Source organism: Acomys russatus, chromosome 28 (assembly GCF_903995435.1).
Source record: "Acomys russatus chromosome 28, mAcoRus1.1, whole genome shotgun sequence".
NCBI lineage: Eukaryota > Metazoa > Chordata > Mammalia > Rodentia > Muridae > Acomys > Acomys russatus.
In genome coordinates this window covers 13,077,636-13,093,913 of record NC_067164.1, presented here as the reverse complement: position 1 = coordinate 13,093,913, position 16,278 = coordinate 13,077,636, and the positions used below count along the sequence as shown (strand labels likewise).

Here is a 16,278-nt window from a genome sequence, read left to right as displayed (position 1 = left end):
TTGTCTTATAAACTGGTCTGGCCTCAGCCTCACTCCTTCTGCCTCAGCTGTGGAATGCTGGGATTATAGCTATGAGTTACCACGCCCAGGATTCTTACTATCCTTTGATCCATCCCCTCCTGGGCAGAGACAGTGCTATTGTTTCCTCTCACTTCCTCAATATAGCACATTGTAAACAGAGGTTCTTAGGTTACACTGTTGAATTTGTGGTTGTGAGGTCAATCCATAAAACTTCCAACCTCCAAGTGTGAGTCAGGAGACTTAAGGGCAGGAAATACAGAGAGCCACCACTGTGACTCAATCTGAAAGGAAAATGACGTAAGTTATTTCTCAATTCTCCGTAGCTCATCTTCCACATACCCAAGTCAGAACTATTTTGTTGAGCTATGGGGACAGCACAACTTTTAAAAGCAAAGCTACAAGTACAAGACATTTGTTTTCTTTGGAAAGGAACAGATTAAAAAAAAAAAAAAAAACTCAAGAAAAGAAGAAACATATGAATAACACGAATTTTTAAAATTTTCAGTAAAGTATAGGACAATATTTGTCCAGTCATTTAAAAGTTTGTTTTTAGCCAGGCAGTGGTGGTGCACGTCTTTAATCCCAGCACTCGGGAGGCAGAAGCAGGTGGATCTCTGAGAGTTCGAGGCCAGCCTGGTCTACAAAGTGAGTCCAGGACAACCAAGGCTACACAGAGAAACCCTGTCTTGAAAGACCAAGACCAAAACAAAACAAAAAGTTTGTTTTTAATATTCTTAATAGGATTCAATATATGTTACATCACAACATACATACATATGCATATGCATAAAAATCTAAACTGAACTATAGATATCATGTCAAAAAAAAAAAAAAACAGCTGCTGGAAGCAGCAGGGAAGAGTACATGACACTATGGCAGATGTCTCTTCAAGCAAGTGTGGCCCCTTTCTTCTATCCCAGCTGACTGCTAAGTAAGTGCCCTTGCTTTTGTTTAGACAAGCCAATATCTGGTAGAGGATTCTTTCATCTCCCTGATTTATTGTGCAACCAAATGTAAATCTATAACTGTAATTGGCATGAAGAATTGGATACTTCTTCCTTGATTTATAGAAATCAAGAACACAAAATGAATCAACAGAGACATTACTACAGCTGATAAATGCCTTTTGAACTCTTTAAGCAGACCAAGCTAGTGAATTGATAGTTTTTTACATGTGAAATTTGACGTATAATTCATTTGTTTATTCTTTCCTCATACTTTCTCTACATCAATTGAGTATTTTGCAATTCTGTTTACAAATGTGCTGCACAGCAAAACTGTCTCATATAAATGATTTCTTTCCAAATCCCTAAAATGGTTTATCTGCCTAGGAGTGAGAAGAAAAATTTAAACTATGTGTCATTGCCAAATTAAATTCTTTTGATCTAAATTAAATGGGAAGTGACACGGCAAACAATTGGATCATAGTACACAAAAAACATAAATGTTGAAGTATAGTAAAATGCACATAATACAAATAAAACTTGCAGAACTACTACCTGACCCAACTGCTGCACTCCTGGACACACGTCTATAGGGTCCTAAGTCAGTCATCAACATCTATCACAGCACTGCCCACAAGAGCCAAATGTGGACCAGCCTAGATATCCAACAAATGATTAAGGAAAATCTAGTACCTATATAAAATGGAATTTTGTTCATCTGTGAAGGAGAATAACACTATAACATTTTGAGGAAAATAGAACTATACAGTATTATGTTAAGTGAAACAAGCCATATCCAGAGCGACAAACATCACATTTCCTTTCATTTGTGGGACCTTGACTAAAAGTGTTCATGCACCAAGCATAGTGGCACACGCCTGTAATCTCAGGACACAGGGATGTAAAGGCAGATAGATCTCTGTGAATCTGAAGCCAGCCTGGTCTACCAAGTGAGTCCAGGACAGCCAAGGCTACACAGAGAGACCCTGTCTTGAAAAAAACCAAAAAAAAAAAAAAGTACTCGTGTGTGTGTGTGTGTGTGTGTGTGTGTGTGTGTGTGTGTGTATGTGTGTGTGTATTGAGCATCAGGGAAAGTTATAAAAGAGAAGAAAAAGGTCTAAAGGTATAAAGAAGTAGAAACTAGAGAGGCTAATGGAGTATGCGTCAAGAAAGCAGAAATGTGGCCTGTGTTGGGAGGAAAGGGGGCAGCCAGATGAGAGACAGAATAAAAGATTGAGAGGCAACAAGAACAAAGTAAACCTATATGTGTATAAAATTTGACAGTAAAACCCATTTCTTTATATTAACCAAAAAATTCATTTTAACCTTAAAATCGCAGTAAAAGTATCAACATCCTAATTACTACGGTTATTGTTACAATGCTTTCTAGGATTGGTAGAAGGTCACCATTTCTAACATATTTTAGGATATTTCAAAACTAAATTGCTTTGCAAATAAATTATAATGAATAACTTTAGTATTCTTAGAAGTGAGTATAAATATTTTATTTTTTTCTACGTTAATTCATGAACAGAACTGGCAATCAAGATAGATAAGATATTTACAGGTTATTTCCAAAACAATGTAAGTACCATTAATGTTAAAAATAAGATGTGTTTATGGCTGTAAATATTTTCATTTTCCTCACTTTCAGACATTGCAATGCCAATAGCAGAAGATCTTCTCAATACATGTAAGTTTATCAACAAAGGTACTTTCCATCAAAGCTTCCTCCTTCGAATGCCAAGAAGACCTGCAGCTGCGATGTAATCAGAAGCCTGACTTTAGAAATGTGTGTGAAAGTTACTGTAGTTGCCCTTACGTGGGCTGATGTTATGGATTTAAAATAAGAAGCATTATTACATGCCAGAATGGCAGAGAGGACCTAGGGACAAGAGGTGGCAACTAAGAACTTAGAATCTCAAATCAGCTTCATGTGCATTTTGAGTTTCAGATGTGCCTAATTCTAAAAGGAAGAACTAGCATAGTCCCATAACTTCCCAAAGCCTGAGTTCCAAATTAGCGTGAAGATAAAACAATGCAATGTGAATAAATTACCTACCAGAGTGTATGCACTGAGAGCACGCATAGAGGTCAGCTATTCGCATTTTCTGCTTACCTCTAAGAATCCCAGGCCTAGGAACGCTCTCTGGAGTCTGACCCTAGCAACTAATTTTGTGTGCAGGAAGCTTAGCTTTGTGTGCAAGCCACTTTTCCCTTGCTAAGCAAGGCTTCGTTTACACACACACACACACACACACACACACACACACACACACACACACACCATTACTTGTCTTCGGAGATAGATCTTCTAAGTGGCTGGAACTCTGAGGTAGCTGTGAAGGAAAGCATTGCTTTTGTCTGGGAACTAAAACCGGGGTGGCTGGATTAGAGCGCTCACCCTGTAGAGCTGGGTAACACTGACCCAGAATGCCCCCACCGTCAGTTAGTCACCACTCAGTTACTATGTTTTTCGGACCATAAGACACGCAGTGTCCCCCAAAGGAAGGGGGCGGGAATTAGGGTGTGCTTTATGGTCCAATTGCTGTTTTCACTGTTATTCTTGTTTTACTGCTCTAAAAACTGGATGCGTCTTATGGTCAGGTGTGTTTTACAGTCCGAAAGTATGGTATTGAAAGGGAACTGGGGCAAAAATTAAACATGAGGTGTTTAGGGTTTTTCTTTCATAGATCTTGGTTAAACAGCCCACAAGCAACTTAATAAAGCATCTTAAAGCAAATTTTTCCAGTGGAATCTTCAGTATTGGTACGTTGAAAACCCACAGTTGAAAAGGTTATCGGGTTCATAGAAGTCTGAACAGCCATATGAGCAGGGCTAGCAAACATGTCATCCAGTTTAAAATCTACTCCCCAAATTAGAAAACTAAGACCGTTTTATATCAAAATTCAGATTTTTGACTTGACCTATATAGGGTTCTGATCACATTTATAATAAAAAATAGAAGGTATGCAGAAAACCCGACTAAATGTAAAGAACAGGGCATGATGGATAGACCCATCGAAGCGCATTAAAGTACGTTAGAAATGGAAGGGTAGGAGGCAGCAAAAACTCTCTAGCTTCCACGATGCTTCTGAAAGGATCATCCAGCAACCTTCAGTGTATTTCTTAAGGCCTTGAAATTTACCATTGCTCTCTTTTGATATACTAAAGCTATAAGGTGCCACATAGGACTTTAGCAGAGGTAATAACAAGGTAAGGCGGCAGGGGCGGTGGCTGCAAGCTTACCAGACACAGCACACATGAGTAACTGGGAGCTTCGGATGGAAGTGACGGGTGGATAGAAATTAAGAATTGTGAGTAAGGTCAGAAACAGTGAAGTCAAGCCTCCAAGGGAGGTTCCTATCCCACAGGGAAGGATCTTTGTTTTTGTATTTCTCTGAAGGAAGCTGAGTAAAAGCCAACTTCCTTTAGGAGTAACCCAAACAGAAAGGAGAGTAAGGAAGAACCATCACTTCCCTGGATTCTGGATTAATTGCTTTGTCCTGTGTAGAGTCAACAAGGAAGGAGTAGAGAGAAAAAGAGAAGGGAGCGACATTCAGTGAGTCAGTGCGAGAGTACTCATTAGACATGGCAGCCACAGCCAGGTGACTCAGGGAAGGAGATGCCTTACCCTGAGCTTAGCAACGCGACTAGAAAATAAGCAAGTGTTAAAAGTAGTGAGCAAGCCAAAGGGCTTCGGAAGGTCACGTAGGACCTTTAGGAGCGTACATGACTCCCTTTGCTTCCCAGGCCTTCCTGTCTTCAGGAAAGAATGTCTCAAAGTATATATAGCCACTATAATCATACATCAGTTCTGAAGCTACTGACCAGCTAGCATTTCTACTTTATTAAATATTCTTATTTGTGATACCAGACAATTCCGTTGTCTAGGGTATCTTAGTCTTAACACAGTTGACACTGGGGCCAGCTAATTCCTTGCTTCAGTGGCTCGCCAGCTTATATGGGGTAGTTAGCGATATCCTGGCCTTTGTCCACTGGATATCCATAGACATTCCTCCAAGCTCCTCCTCACTTAAAATAATCAAAAGTGTCTTCAACATTACCAAATACTAACTACTGCCTTAATCTATACCTTGAATTAATTACGTTTTTTATTTTTCCAGATGAAGTAATAAACAAGTATCTTTATTTCAAGTTTTAAAGGTCTCCTTTGTACAAATATTTATTGAGTTCCTTTTATGTAATATGTTTCTTATTTCTTAAAAAAAAACTGATCTTTAAAAGTATTTTCCAATGAGATGGTAATCTTTAGTATAAGATAACAAACTTAAAGGACAAATTCAGCACTTTGGTTGGTATAAAATTAAGTTAGTCATGGGCGGGCTGGAGAAATGACTAGATGGCTCAGTGGTTAAAAGCACTGACTGCTCTTCCAGAGATCCTGAGTTCAATTCCCAGCAACCACATGGCGGCTTATGACCATCTATAATGTGATCTGATGCTCTCATCTGCTCTGCAGATATACATGAAGGCAGAACACCATGTACATAATAAATAAATAAATCTTAAAAAAAAAATACCACAAGATAGCCATGGGAACTAGGGTCATTCTGATGAATAACAAATTTGTACCACTACAAATTTGTTTTCAAGACTTCTGAGTCCAGCTCTTCCTATGATTCTAAACTGACACTCTACATCATAAAATTCATATTTCCTCAAACTTTTATATGAATATTTTCATGGCATTTGTTGCTTTCTAGCTTCACTAAGGTTAAAATCCACATAATCCTTGTGCAATTTAGTAACACTGGTCTCTTCCAAAGCCAAACCGATAGTTCTACGTGTGTCATACATTAGGTCATGGCAAGACAAGACATATTCAGAGTACAAATGAATGGTAAGCATAGGAGAAGATAGCAATGTATGTGGAGCATATTTTCAGGAAATCATACCAGCTATTCTAATTTCTCCAAGACAGTGAGTTTTTCTCAGTTCCTAGTTAGTAAGGATATACGTTATGAGTAGTTTATTTACTATAGCAATACACATGCATAAGCAAGATCAACACTGATCAACTCTCCTTTGAACAGGTTGTGGACGACGCACAATTACTCCTGGAGGCCACAGAATAGTAGGAGGCCAGGACGCTGACGAAGGAGAATGGCCCTGGCAAGCTAGCCTTCAACAGAACAATGTCCACCGATGTGGAGCCACTCTGATTAGTAACAACTGGCTTATCACTGCTGCTCACTGTTTCATAAGGTAAGATGTGACCTGTGAAGGCCTCAAAGGCATTCAAGTATAAGAATACTGCCCTATTGATGGGACCATGCAACTATGTCCCCAACTGTTTAATACTCCAGTGAGGTACAGCCTCAAAACTGCTCACTCGTTTAGCAGTACAGTAGTAAGTACAGTAGTCATCTGACAGGATTTTGTCCAAAGCAGAAATATTGACATTTTGGACTAGATATAATTGTTTATTGTGAAAAGCTGGCCTGTGCTCTGTGGAACATGTGGCAGCACCCCTGCCACAGTAATAAATCTCCTGATTAATAACCACAGAAACATAGGCAAAAGTGAGTTGGAAAAATCATATCAATGACAGGGTGGCCTCAAACTTGATGAATAGATTGAAGTACTCACAGACTTGCAATCCTCCTGCCTCTACTTATTCAGTGTTGTGATTACAGGTGTGGTCTGCCACACTAGGATGAAATGATGACTTCTCTAAGAGTTATTCCTCCGAGAGATTGCAACCTCACCATCCTCACTTCTTTTCTCAATTTTAGGGATTGAATCCAGGATCTCGTATATGCCAGGCCAACACTCTACCACTGAGCTGGATAAAAATGAAATTGTAACTCTAACGTGGTCAGCTCTATTCAAAACCATCCTTGCATATTATAACACTATTGGAAAGGTTCCAAAAGGACTACTTTTCAGACATAATATACAAAATACTAAATAACATGATGGCGGACAAAAGTATTTTATTTGTTGTTTACAATGGCTAAAAGAAAAACTTAAACAATATCATTTCCATAAGTTCTTTGTGCTCACCTCCATGCCTACTTTTTATTAGGCTTCTTATTATATATTTTCATGTTTATTTTCTAAATCCCCTTCAGTGTTTTCTATTCAAGGAAAGAAATAAAATTTACTTTCTATAAATTGTCTTTTCTCTTTAATTATTTTTAAGTCAAAGTCTCACTACAAATAGCTGAGAATGCCCTTCAATTTATTGTATAGTCCAGAGTGGCCCCAGATTCAGCATTCTCCTGCCTGTATTCCTCAAGTGCTGGGCTCACAGGCTCAGGTATTGACTATATTTTCCATCATATTTTATAGAATTACTCAAAATGTGTACAAATAACATTGCTTTTATTTCTTCAGTTATATACAGCTTATCTGGGGGGAGGAGCTTTCCATAGTGGCATATGCCTTAAATCTCAGCATAAAGTCAAGAGCAAAGGAGATGGATCCTAGTAAGTTTGAGGCAAGTTTGTTGTATGTAGCAAATTCATACCATCCAGGAATGTACCATGAGACCTTCTCTCTCTCTCTCTCTCTCTCTCTCTCTCTCTCTCTCTCTCTCTCTCTCTTAAAAAAAAAAGTACTATGGAAATGAAGTTTTAAAAGGTTAACACTAATTCCTTTAGCTCTAATATACAGAAGTTTTAATAAATAAATCTATTTCCTTTAGGGCTCCAAATCCCAAAGACTGGAAAGTTAGTTTTGGGCTTCTTTTAAGTAAACCACAAACACAGCGAACTGTCAAGAATATTATAATCCATGAGAACTACAGTTACCCTGCACATGACAATGACATAGCTGCTGTGCAACTGTCTTCGCCAGTATTATATAAAAGCGACATCCGAAGGGCTTGTCTACCGGAAGCAACTCAGAAGTTCCCACCCAACTCAGACGTGGTGGTCACTGGATGGGGAACATTAAAGTCTGATGGTAAATTCCTGACAGCTTTCCATTATAGGATTCCAGCTTTAGGAATTAAAAAGAAATGCATTTAGAGTGACAACTAAGTCTGGAAAATACTTTTACTAGATCATTAAAGACAGTATACTGTGCAATGGGCACTTACTGAGAAACTACAGTTCCCTAGAGCCGTTTGCCACAATGCAATGGCAATGGCAGTTGTCACAGTTTTTTTATTTTTATTTTCATTTGGGCACACATCATTTCCTCTGTCACTCCTTCACTCAGTAGATGTTTATCTTTCATCAAGGAGGCTAGATTTGAGCAAAACCCACCTATCCCATGCATTCCATGACCTTAATCCCGTAAAGAGTAAGGGTCAAAATACATCCAAAATACATTTCTAAAGCGGGAAAATAAAAGCAAGTGATTTTAAAATCTATAACCACTGTAGTAAACTCAACTGAAAATTTATAAGTGATTAAATAATGTACGTTTCTGATGTGTGCATTTTCAAATTTTGCTTTCTAAAACACACATAGTAAATGTAAACTCTAAAACAGTCTAAAAGAAAAAAAAACCTGTCACATATGACATGTAAACTAATTCTAAACATGATTGTCTTTAGCAGTAGTTTAATGTGTTTGGAAATATCTCTTGCTTTAACTAAAATGTTATACATTTCCTAAAAAAACATAATTTTAAAATTAATACTAATTCAGAGAAATTGATACTGAGTTTGTAAAAATTTATTACAGCATGGGGGGCTGGCAAGATGGCTGAGCAGATAAAGGCACTTGCCTCCAAGCCTCAGAACCGGAGTTTAATGCATGGTGGAAAGAGAAAACTGACATCCAAGGTGTGACCTTTGACCCCCACATGCGTGCATTATGCGCACACACACATTTTCTCACACAGCAAATAGATATATACATGTAAAGAATATATAATTCTAAAATTCTCTTCTAAAAATTATGTAATATTCTTTTTTCAGGAGAAAGTCCTAATATACTTCAGAAAGGAAGAGTGAAGATTATAGACAACAACACCTGCAACAGTGGAAAGGCATATGGTGGCGTGGTCACGCCTGGAATGTTGTGCGCTGGCTTCCTGGAGGGACGCGTTGATGCCTGCCAGGTAATTCTTCCAGTCTCTTACACGATTATTTTTTTCTGGTGGCTTTGGATTTCCAATGGTCAGTGAAATTTTCTCAATGTTAAAAGTATAAGTGTGTTTTACAGCCAAATCATCTAACTAAAATGTATATTGATATCAATAAAATACTATGAGTCTAAATCAGCTGTCCTGGGATAAGAAGCTGTATGCAAAGTTAGGGAAAGACACGGTGAGCAGTGAGTAAATGAAATGCATCACTGATAAATTTACTTTAAGCGTCCTGTCTCCAAGAAGCCTTCTGCTCGCTCGCATGCTAATCAGGAGCTTTCGCAGCCTGGCTCCAGCATCCTAGTTTTTTTTTTTTTTTTTTTTTTTTTTTTTTTTTTTTTTTTTTTAACACCATCTTTGTGGAATCCTACGTACCAGGCATGGTCTTAAGATCATTGCAAATATTCACTTACTTTAGTTATGGTAATCTGGAGCATCTTTTAGTTTGAAACCCATTTCGGACGAGGAGTTTGGAAAAAGAGACAAGGTAAGTCATTTAACTTAACTGACACACCAGGGACTTTAATGGAGGTACTTTGATCTTGTACCCATTCTCTGAACTCAAAGCCCAGGGACTTTTCCTTATTAATGTGCTTCTAATATTCCTATGGGGTTACCAAGCAACTGTGCTGGGTTGTCTAGTAGCAGTCTAGGCAGGCACAACTAGTGATAAACCCAGGAAGAACCACACTTGATTCATCATTGTACAGAACTCATTGTGCTGTGTATAGGGTTGTTGAAATGAGTAAGTATATTCCTGTGCTCTAAGGATAAGAAGACGTGCAAATAAGGATTTATAACACACAACCATCCTCTAAAATTACAGGTTTTCATCTTTCTAGTTTTCACACTAAACTAAACCTATTCTTGGAGATTATGAGGAGCTTAAAACCCCATGGGGGAGACCTGGTGGCACTCAGAGGAAGGACAGCAGGTTGCCAAGAAGAGACTTGATACCCTATGAGAATACACAGGGGGAGGTAATCCCCCTCAGGAACAGTCATAGGGGAGGGGAATAATGAGAAAATGGGGGGGGGAGGAATGGGAGGACACAAGGGAGGGGATAAACATTGAGATGTAACAAGAATAAATTAATAAAAAAAAAGGGAAAAAAAAACCCATGGTACTTAATTGGTTAAGAAGGCTTTTGCCTCCTAACCTGCCACTACCTAAGACCCATGCTTCAGCAAATGTATGCACTGCATCCCCAGTGATTTCATTTTCTACTTCTCCACACCTACTAATAATCTCGAATCACAGAGTAATCTGTCAACTTTGCCAGGAACTACACAGTGGATGAAACAGTTTCTTCTTGGAAACCTAAGGTATTTAATAACATGGGAGTCTTTAACTATATAACCCTGATGTATCTTTTATTGTGCTATGTCAAATCTTCAACAGATTCTTTTACTACATATTGTACCATGTCCCAATATTTTGTAGAATACTATAGCTTTCTTTTGTTGTTGTTGTTGTTGTTTGGTTGGTTGGTTTTTGTTTTGTTTTGTTTGGTTTTTTGGTTTCTTGTTTGTTTGTTTGTTTGTTTTGTTTTGTTTGGTTTTTTGGTTTTTTGAGACAGGGTTTCTCTGTGTTGCCTTGACTATCCTGGACTTGCTTTGTAAACCAGGCTGGTCTTGAACTCACAGCAATCTGCCTGCCTCTGCCTCCCAAGTGCTGAGATTAAAGGCGTGCGCCACCACTGCCCAGCTACTATAGCTTTCTTAATAACTGGAAAAAAAAAATAGGAAATCAAATGAAAAGTCTGGAATTTACTTTCTTCTTGACACATTCCTATTTGTACTCTTGTTTACTTTCTCGTTTCAGCAAGTTTCTTCTACTGTGTCCTCTCATATACACAATTATTTGTACTCTCCATTAATGTTAGCTTCCATATTTTTAAACTTCCCCATTCTGTTGACTCCTTTTGCATATTCTGTAAACAGCATCAAGTCTTTCACTCATTCCAAATCTTGAAAACCTCCTGTAACCTACATAAATCAATACCAAAAGCACCATGTTCTGACTTTAAAATGGGCAAATGGTGCCGGGCGTGGTGGGGCATGCCTGTAATACCAGCACTCGAGTGGCAGAGGCAGGCAGATCTCTGTGAGTTCAAAGCCAGCCTACCCTGGTGTACTAGGTGAGTCTAGGGCCGCCAAGCCTACACAGGGAAACCCTGTCTCAGAAGAAAAAAAAGAAAGAAAGAAAGAGAGGAAGAAAGAAAGAAAGAAAGGGCAAATGGCCTAAATAGACATTTTCCCAAAGAAAAAGTACAAATGGTGTGTGAAGAGATAGCTCAGTTGGCAACGTGCTTACCACACAAGTGTGAGAAGCTGAGTTTATATTTCCCAGCAACCCTGGGAAATGTCAATAATCCTATCCCTGGGGGATAGAGAAAAGAGGGTCCCTAGATAGACAGCCTAATGGATTAGTGGGCTCCAGGCTCAGTGAGAAGAGACACCATCGCAAAAAAATAAGTGGGAGAGTCATGAAGGAAGACACGACATCAACTTGTGATCGCCACATACATACAAACATGCACATACCTGTACACACACACACACACACACACACACACACACACACGCATACACATGTTCACACACAAAGAAACCCATGATCACCTTTTCATATGAAAAGGTGCTCAAAATCAATAATCACAGAAATGAAAATTTAAAATATAACGAAATGTCATTTTAAGGTGATATTAATTATGACTAAAAAACTGTCTGCAAAAATATAGAGAAAATTGTATACTTGTGATAGAAATAGAAAATGGTGAAGTCATGATTTTAAAAAAAACAGTACAGTATTTCCAATAACAAATAAACGAATGGAAGAGCCTACACAGAAAGTCATAGTCAAATACAGCATGATTTCATGGAATCTTTAAAAACTCATTAAAACACAATATAATGATGTCTGGCAAGCCTGGGGAGATGGCTTAGCATTTAAGGCCATGCACTTACTGCCCTTGCAGAAGACCTGAGCTTTGTTCCGAGCACCAACATGGTGGCTCACGGCTGCCTCTATCTCCAGCGTCAGGGGATCCAAGCTCCCTTCTGGACTCCATAGGCGCTAGCACACATATACACACACATCTTTAAAGCAAATAGTAACAACGACAACAACAATGGTTATCAAGGATGGGGAGGTGAAAAGAAATGGAGGGACAGTGTTCAAAACGGGGTACAAATTTTGCTTTAAAAGATTGTAAGTTTGAGGATGTAATATATAGCATGATTACTTAATAATAACATTTTCCACTTCAAAAGTGATGAAAGTAGAAGCTTAGTATTCTCACATAAGAAAGTAAATACGTGATGTAAAGAAGTTACTCTCCTTAACATTTGCTCAAGAATGAAAAACATGTCCAGCTTTAGTGGAAGGTGGATACACACCTTCCTTTTCCCGTGAGTGTAATTGTAATATAGGGAAGAATGTTCCTCAGTATGGTGGTGACTGCATAGGAAGAAATACTTTCAACAACTACTTAGTTGATAACTAAGGTGAGAAATTTCATGCTAATTTTCAATTATTACATTGCATTAACCAAAGATCTACTCTGGCAGACTGGGCTAATAATGGGACAGAAAAAAATATGTTAGGCTAGCATCATTTCAAGTATTGAAATATACAGAGTTTTGGGGGTTTAGTTAGGTTTTTTGCTTTGTTTTGTTTTTATTTGCTTGTTTTTGGGGTCCCCTTCCATTTCTACAAAAGAAAAACAGATACATTTTTTGTCATTAATGTCTATTATTGACTATACCTTTTTCTCTCCAGGGTGATTCTGGCGGACCACTGGTTAGTGAAGACTCTAATGGCGTCTGGTTCCTTGCTGGGATTGTAAGCTGGGGCGATGAGTGTGCACTTCCAAACAAGCCTGGTGTCTATACTCGGGTAGCACACTATAGAGACTGGATTGCATCCAAGACTGGCCTCTAGTGTAGTTTTTTCTGTAAATCAAAATTCAGAGGTTACATATCAGTTAAATAAGTTTGTAATCCTCAAACCACATTTTCCTTAAATATTTCTCTTCTTCTATACATTTAAATAGAAATTTTAATGACATGAAACTTTAGATTTAAGACTTGTTTATTAAAGTTTGGCATAAGCTTTAGTGAGTTATGAACCAAAATATATAATTTTCTTCTTTACCCATTTTCAGGATGGATACAATTATAGGAGTGAATATAGTTTCAGTTTATTAAGGAAATAGTCTCTGCTACTTTGGAGGGACAGGTATTTGGGTAACGTATCACATAGCATTAGGTAAACATGATTCTGATTGTATAAGCCATCTTTTGCTGACCAGTTCATGGATTCTTTGGGATCAGTGTGTTTGCAGAGGGAGTGCAGCAGGTGGTAGTAACACTGCCCATAAGGACTACTCGGAAAATACATCTTTTTTTTTTTCTGATCTTCATGTCAAAATTAATTCTTCTAATTCTTGTTCATCTTTAGTGATTTAAAAAAAACCAAAATGACAACCCTATAGTGTATGTTAATAGACAACAGTGTTTCCTGACTTTTCTTTCTCTCTTGAGTGTGAAAGTGAAGTCAGAAGGTGATTCTCACGTAACAGTAACATTGTCTGTATTGATTTTGTTTCAATAGGTGGCTTTAATTCACAATGCAAATAATACCAAACTGTCTCCAAACTCTTAAAATTTCTCAGTAAAAATTACCAACTAGATAAGCAATATAGAAGTTTTGTTTTCATGTCATTCTGATTTTGCTCGTAGAAAAGCATTCTAGTGAAAGGTATACGTGTCTGTAACTGCAACGTTATGTTAATTCTGCTGCTCAGTTGTCATTGTTCTAAAACAATATCTAATCTAAAGGCTTTCTCAGACAGGAGCCCGGCACTGCCTCTATAGGACTTTACATTCCTCTCCTTTATCACTAGCAAATTTACAGCTTCTGCCATACCCATCATGACGTAAAATTTCATAATGCCTCCTACAAATTTTATTAATAATATTCATTAATATTTACTAGTATTATTAATAGTGCCAGGCAATTATATACATAATTGAAATCAGCTGACAACTCCAGGGAAACATTCCCTTTGGTATTTCAATTTTATAGATAAGTTAGCTAGAGTAGAGAGAAGGTCAGCAATTTCCTGAAGATCAAAGAAGTCTCTAATTGACTTGGCTGGGATTCAAATCACATAACTCTGTTTCACAGCTCACAATTTTAACAGCTTGCTATTTTACATGATATTGTTATGACCTAAATATTCTGAAAGAAATTAGGAAACACAAGTCAGTAAAGAAAATATGACTTACTGACTGTTTAACCAAACCAGGCTTCTCATACCATATTCTAAAAAGTAAAATTTTTCAGAAACAGCATGGATAAATTGTAGGTTTACTACATAGATGCTTTTATAATATTCAACTTATCTTTTTATGTATTCCTAAAAGTTAGTATTTCTATTATTTGTATTTTAGAAAATAGTCATAAGTAAAAAACAAAAATATATGCATATTGGTCAAGACTGACCTAGCTTGGGTCCAGACATGACTCTGGTCATGGAAGAAGTGGGGGCTTCTGCTTGACAACCCCTCAAATTAAGTAGAGGCAATCCAGAAAAAAATATGATTAAAATAGTTATTTATAAAATAGTTATTTACTACCCCATGTAAAATCTGCTATGTTCTGAATTAATGGAAATACTTTCAGAGTTACATAATAAAGACTGTATTGTATTTATTATTGTTAAGTTTTAAGTTATATATTCTGTTTCCATATACTTTCTGGTGAATTAGAAAAATATCACACACTAATGACATAAACTACCAGGACTCTCCTTCACTTAATTTCTTTATATGTGCAGATGCTATGAACTGCCTATGTTAGAAAAGTATAAAATATTTACTTTTTGATTCATAAAACACTTTCACATGAAGATACATGTATTATCAGCAAAATTCTAGAATATATCTTCAAATGAGGATGGTTTAAATCACCCCACCTACATGATGATACAATGTATAATAATAGGTTCTTTTTTTCCTCAAAGTAAAAACAGTGATAATGGTTTCTCTCCATCTGGGCACCAGTGTCATCATTAATTGGTCTCCCTTCAGATTCAGGCATAATAAAATTATGCAGTTGAATAAAAGTTTTCTTTTTCTTGTTTCATAATTGTCATAGCACCAGTCTTTTAATATGATATTATGTTGTTTCTATGAAAAAAAATGTTTCAACCAAACACTTTTTATCTATTCTTTTAAAGACCCATTATTTTTCTCTTCTTTCTTTCTCATTGGTAAGGATGTATGAAAAGTCTATGGCTTATTACTCTCACTCATTTCCAAACCATCACCACTCTCTTCCTTGAGAAGTTGCATTTAAATTAAAAGAAAAAAAATAGTCAATTAGGTTCACGAAGATCATAAAAAAAGGAATATAACAAGACCAAGTACCAATTATTTTAAAATGCTTTCCTTTGTCCATTGTGTATTTCTGACTTCTTAATAAAAAATCAGGTAAGATCAACAATTAATAAGTGGACCTCATAAAACTGAAAAGTTTCTGTAAGACAAAGGACACTGTCAATAGGACAAAACAGCAGCCTACAGAATGGGAAAAGATACTCACCAAATCCTCATCCAATAGGGGGATAATAACCAAAATATATGAAGAGCTCAAGAAACTAGACATAAACAAACCAACTAATTTAATTAAAAGGGGGGGTACAGATATGAACAGAGAATTCTCAATAGAGGAATCTCAAATGACTGAGGAACAAAGAAATGTTCAACATACTTAGCCATCAGGAAAACGCAAATCAAAACTTCTTTGAGATAGGTATAGGAGGATACAGGGCCCTGAACTAGCCGTCTTCTGTAACCAGACTAAACTGCCAGTGGTGGGACTGAGACACCAACCCTGCCACACAACCTTCAACCTTCGACCTACAACTTGTCCTGCCTGCAAGATATGCTGGGTCAATGGTGATGCAGAGCTCCTGGGAGTGGCCAGCTAATGACTCCTCTAACTTAAGGTCTACAATACAAGAGAAAGCCCACTCCCAGCACTGCCTTGATGGTCAGAAACCAGAAGCTGGATGGCCCAGAGACCTAAGGTAGGTCCAAACACAGCAGGCCAAGCAAAACAAAAACAACAAAAAACCAGAAACAAAAACAAAAGAAAGTCAATTAAATAATTCCTAATGTTACTGTGCTACATTCATAGGTTGATGCCTAGCCCAATTGTCTTCACAGAGGCTTCC

At 37.4% G+C, this 16,278-nt stretch overlaps 1 protein-coding gene across 1 annotated transcript in view; it reads left to right on the top strand.

The window, feature by feature from the left end:
* Positions 1 to 12,977, top strand: part of LOC127210965 (transmembrane protease serine 11C) — a 46,315-nt gene extending 33,338 nt beyond the window's left edge. The window contains exons 6-10 of the mRNA XM_051170758.1: positions 2,620 to 2,658; positions 6,023 to 6,194; positions 7,639 to 7,898; positions 8,863 to 9,005; positions 12,816 to 12,977. Of these exons, the coding sequence (XP_051026715.1) occupies positions 2,620 to 2,658; positions 6,023 to 6,194; positions 7,639 to 7,898; positions 8,863 to 9,005; positions 12,816 to 12,977 (776 nt within the window). The remainder of the gene's footprint in view (positions 1 to 2,619; positions 2,659 to 6,022; positions 6,195 to 7,638; positions 7,899 to 8,862; positions 9,006 to 12,815) is intronic.
* The last annotated feature ends 3,301 nt before the right edge of the window (positions 12,978 to 16,278 follow it).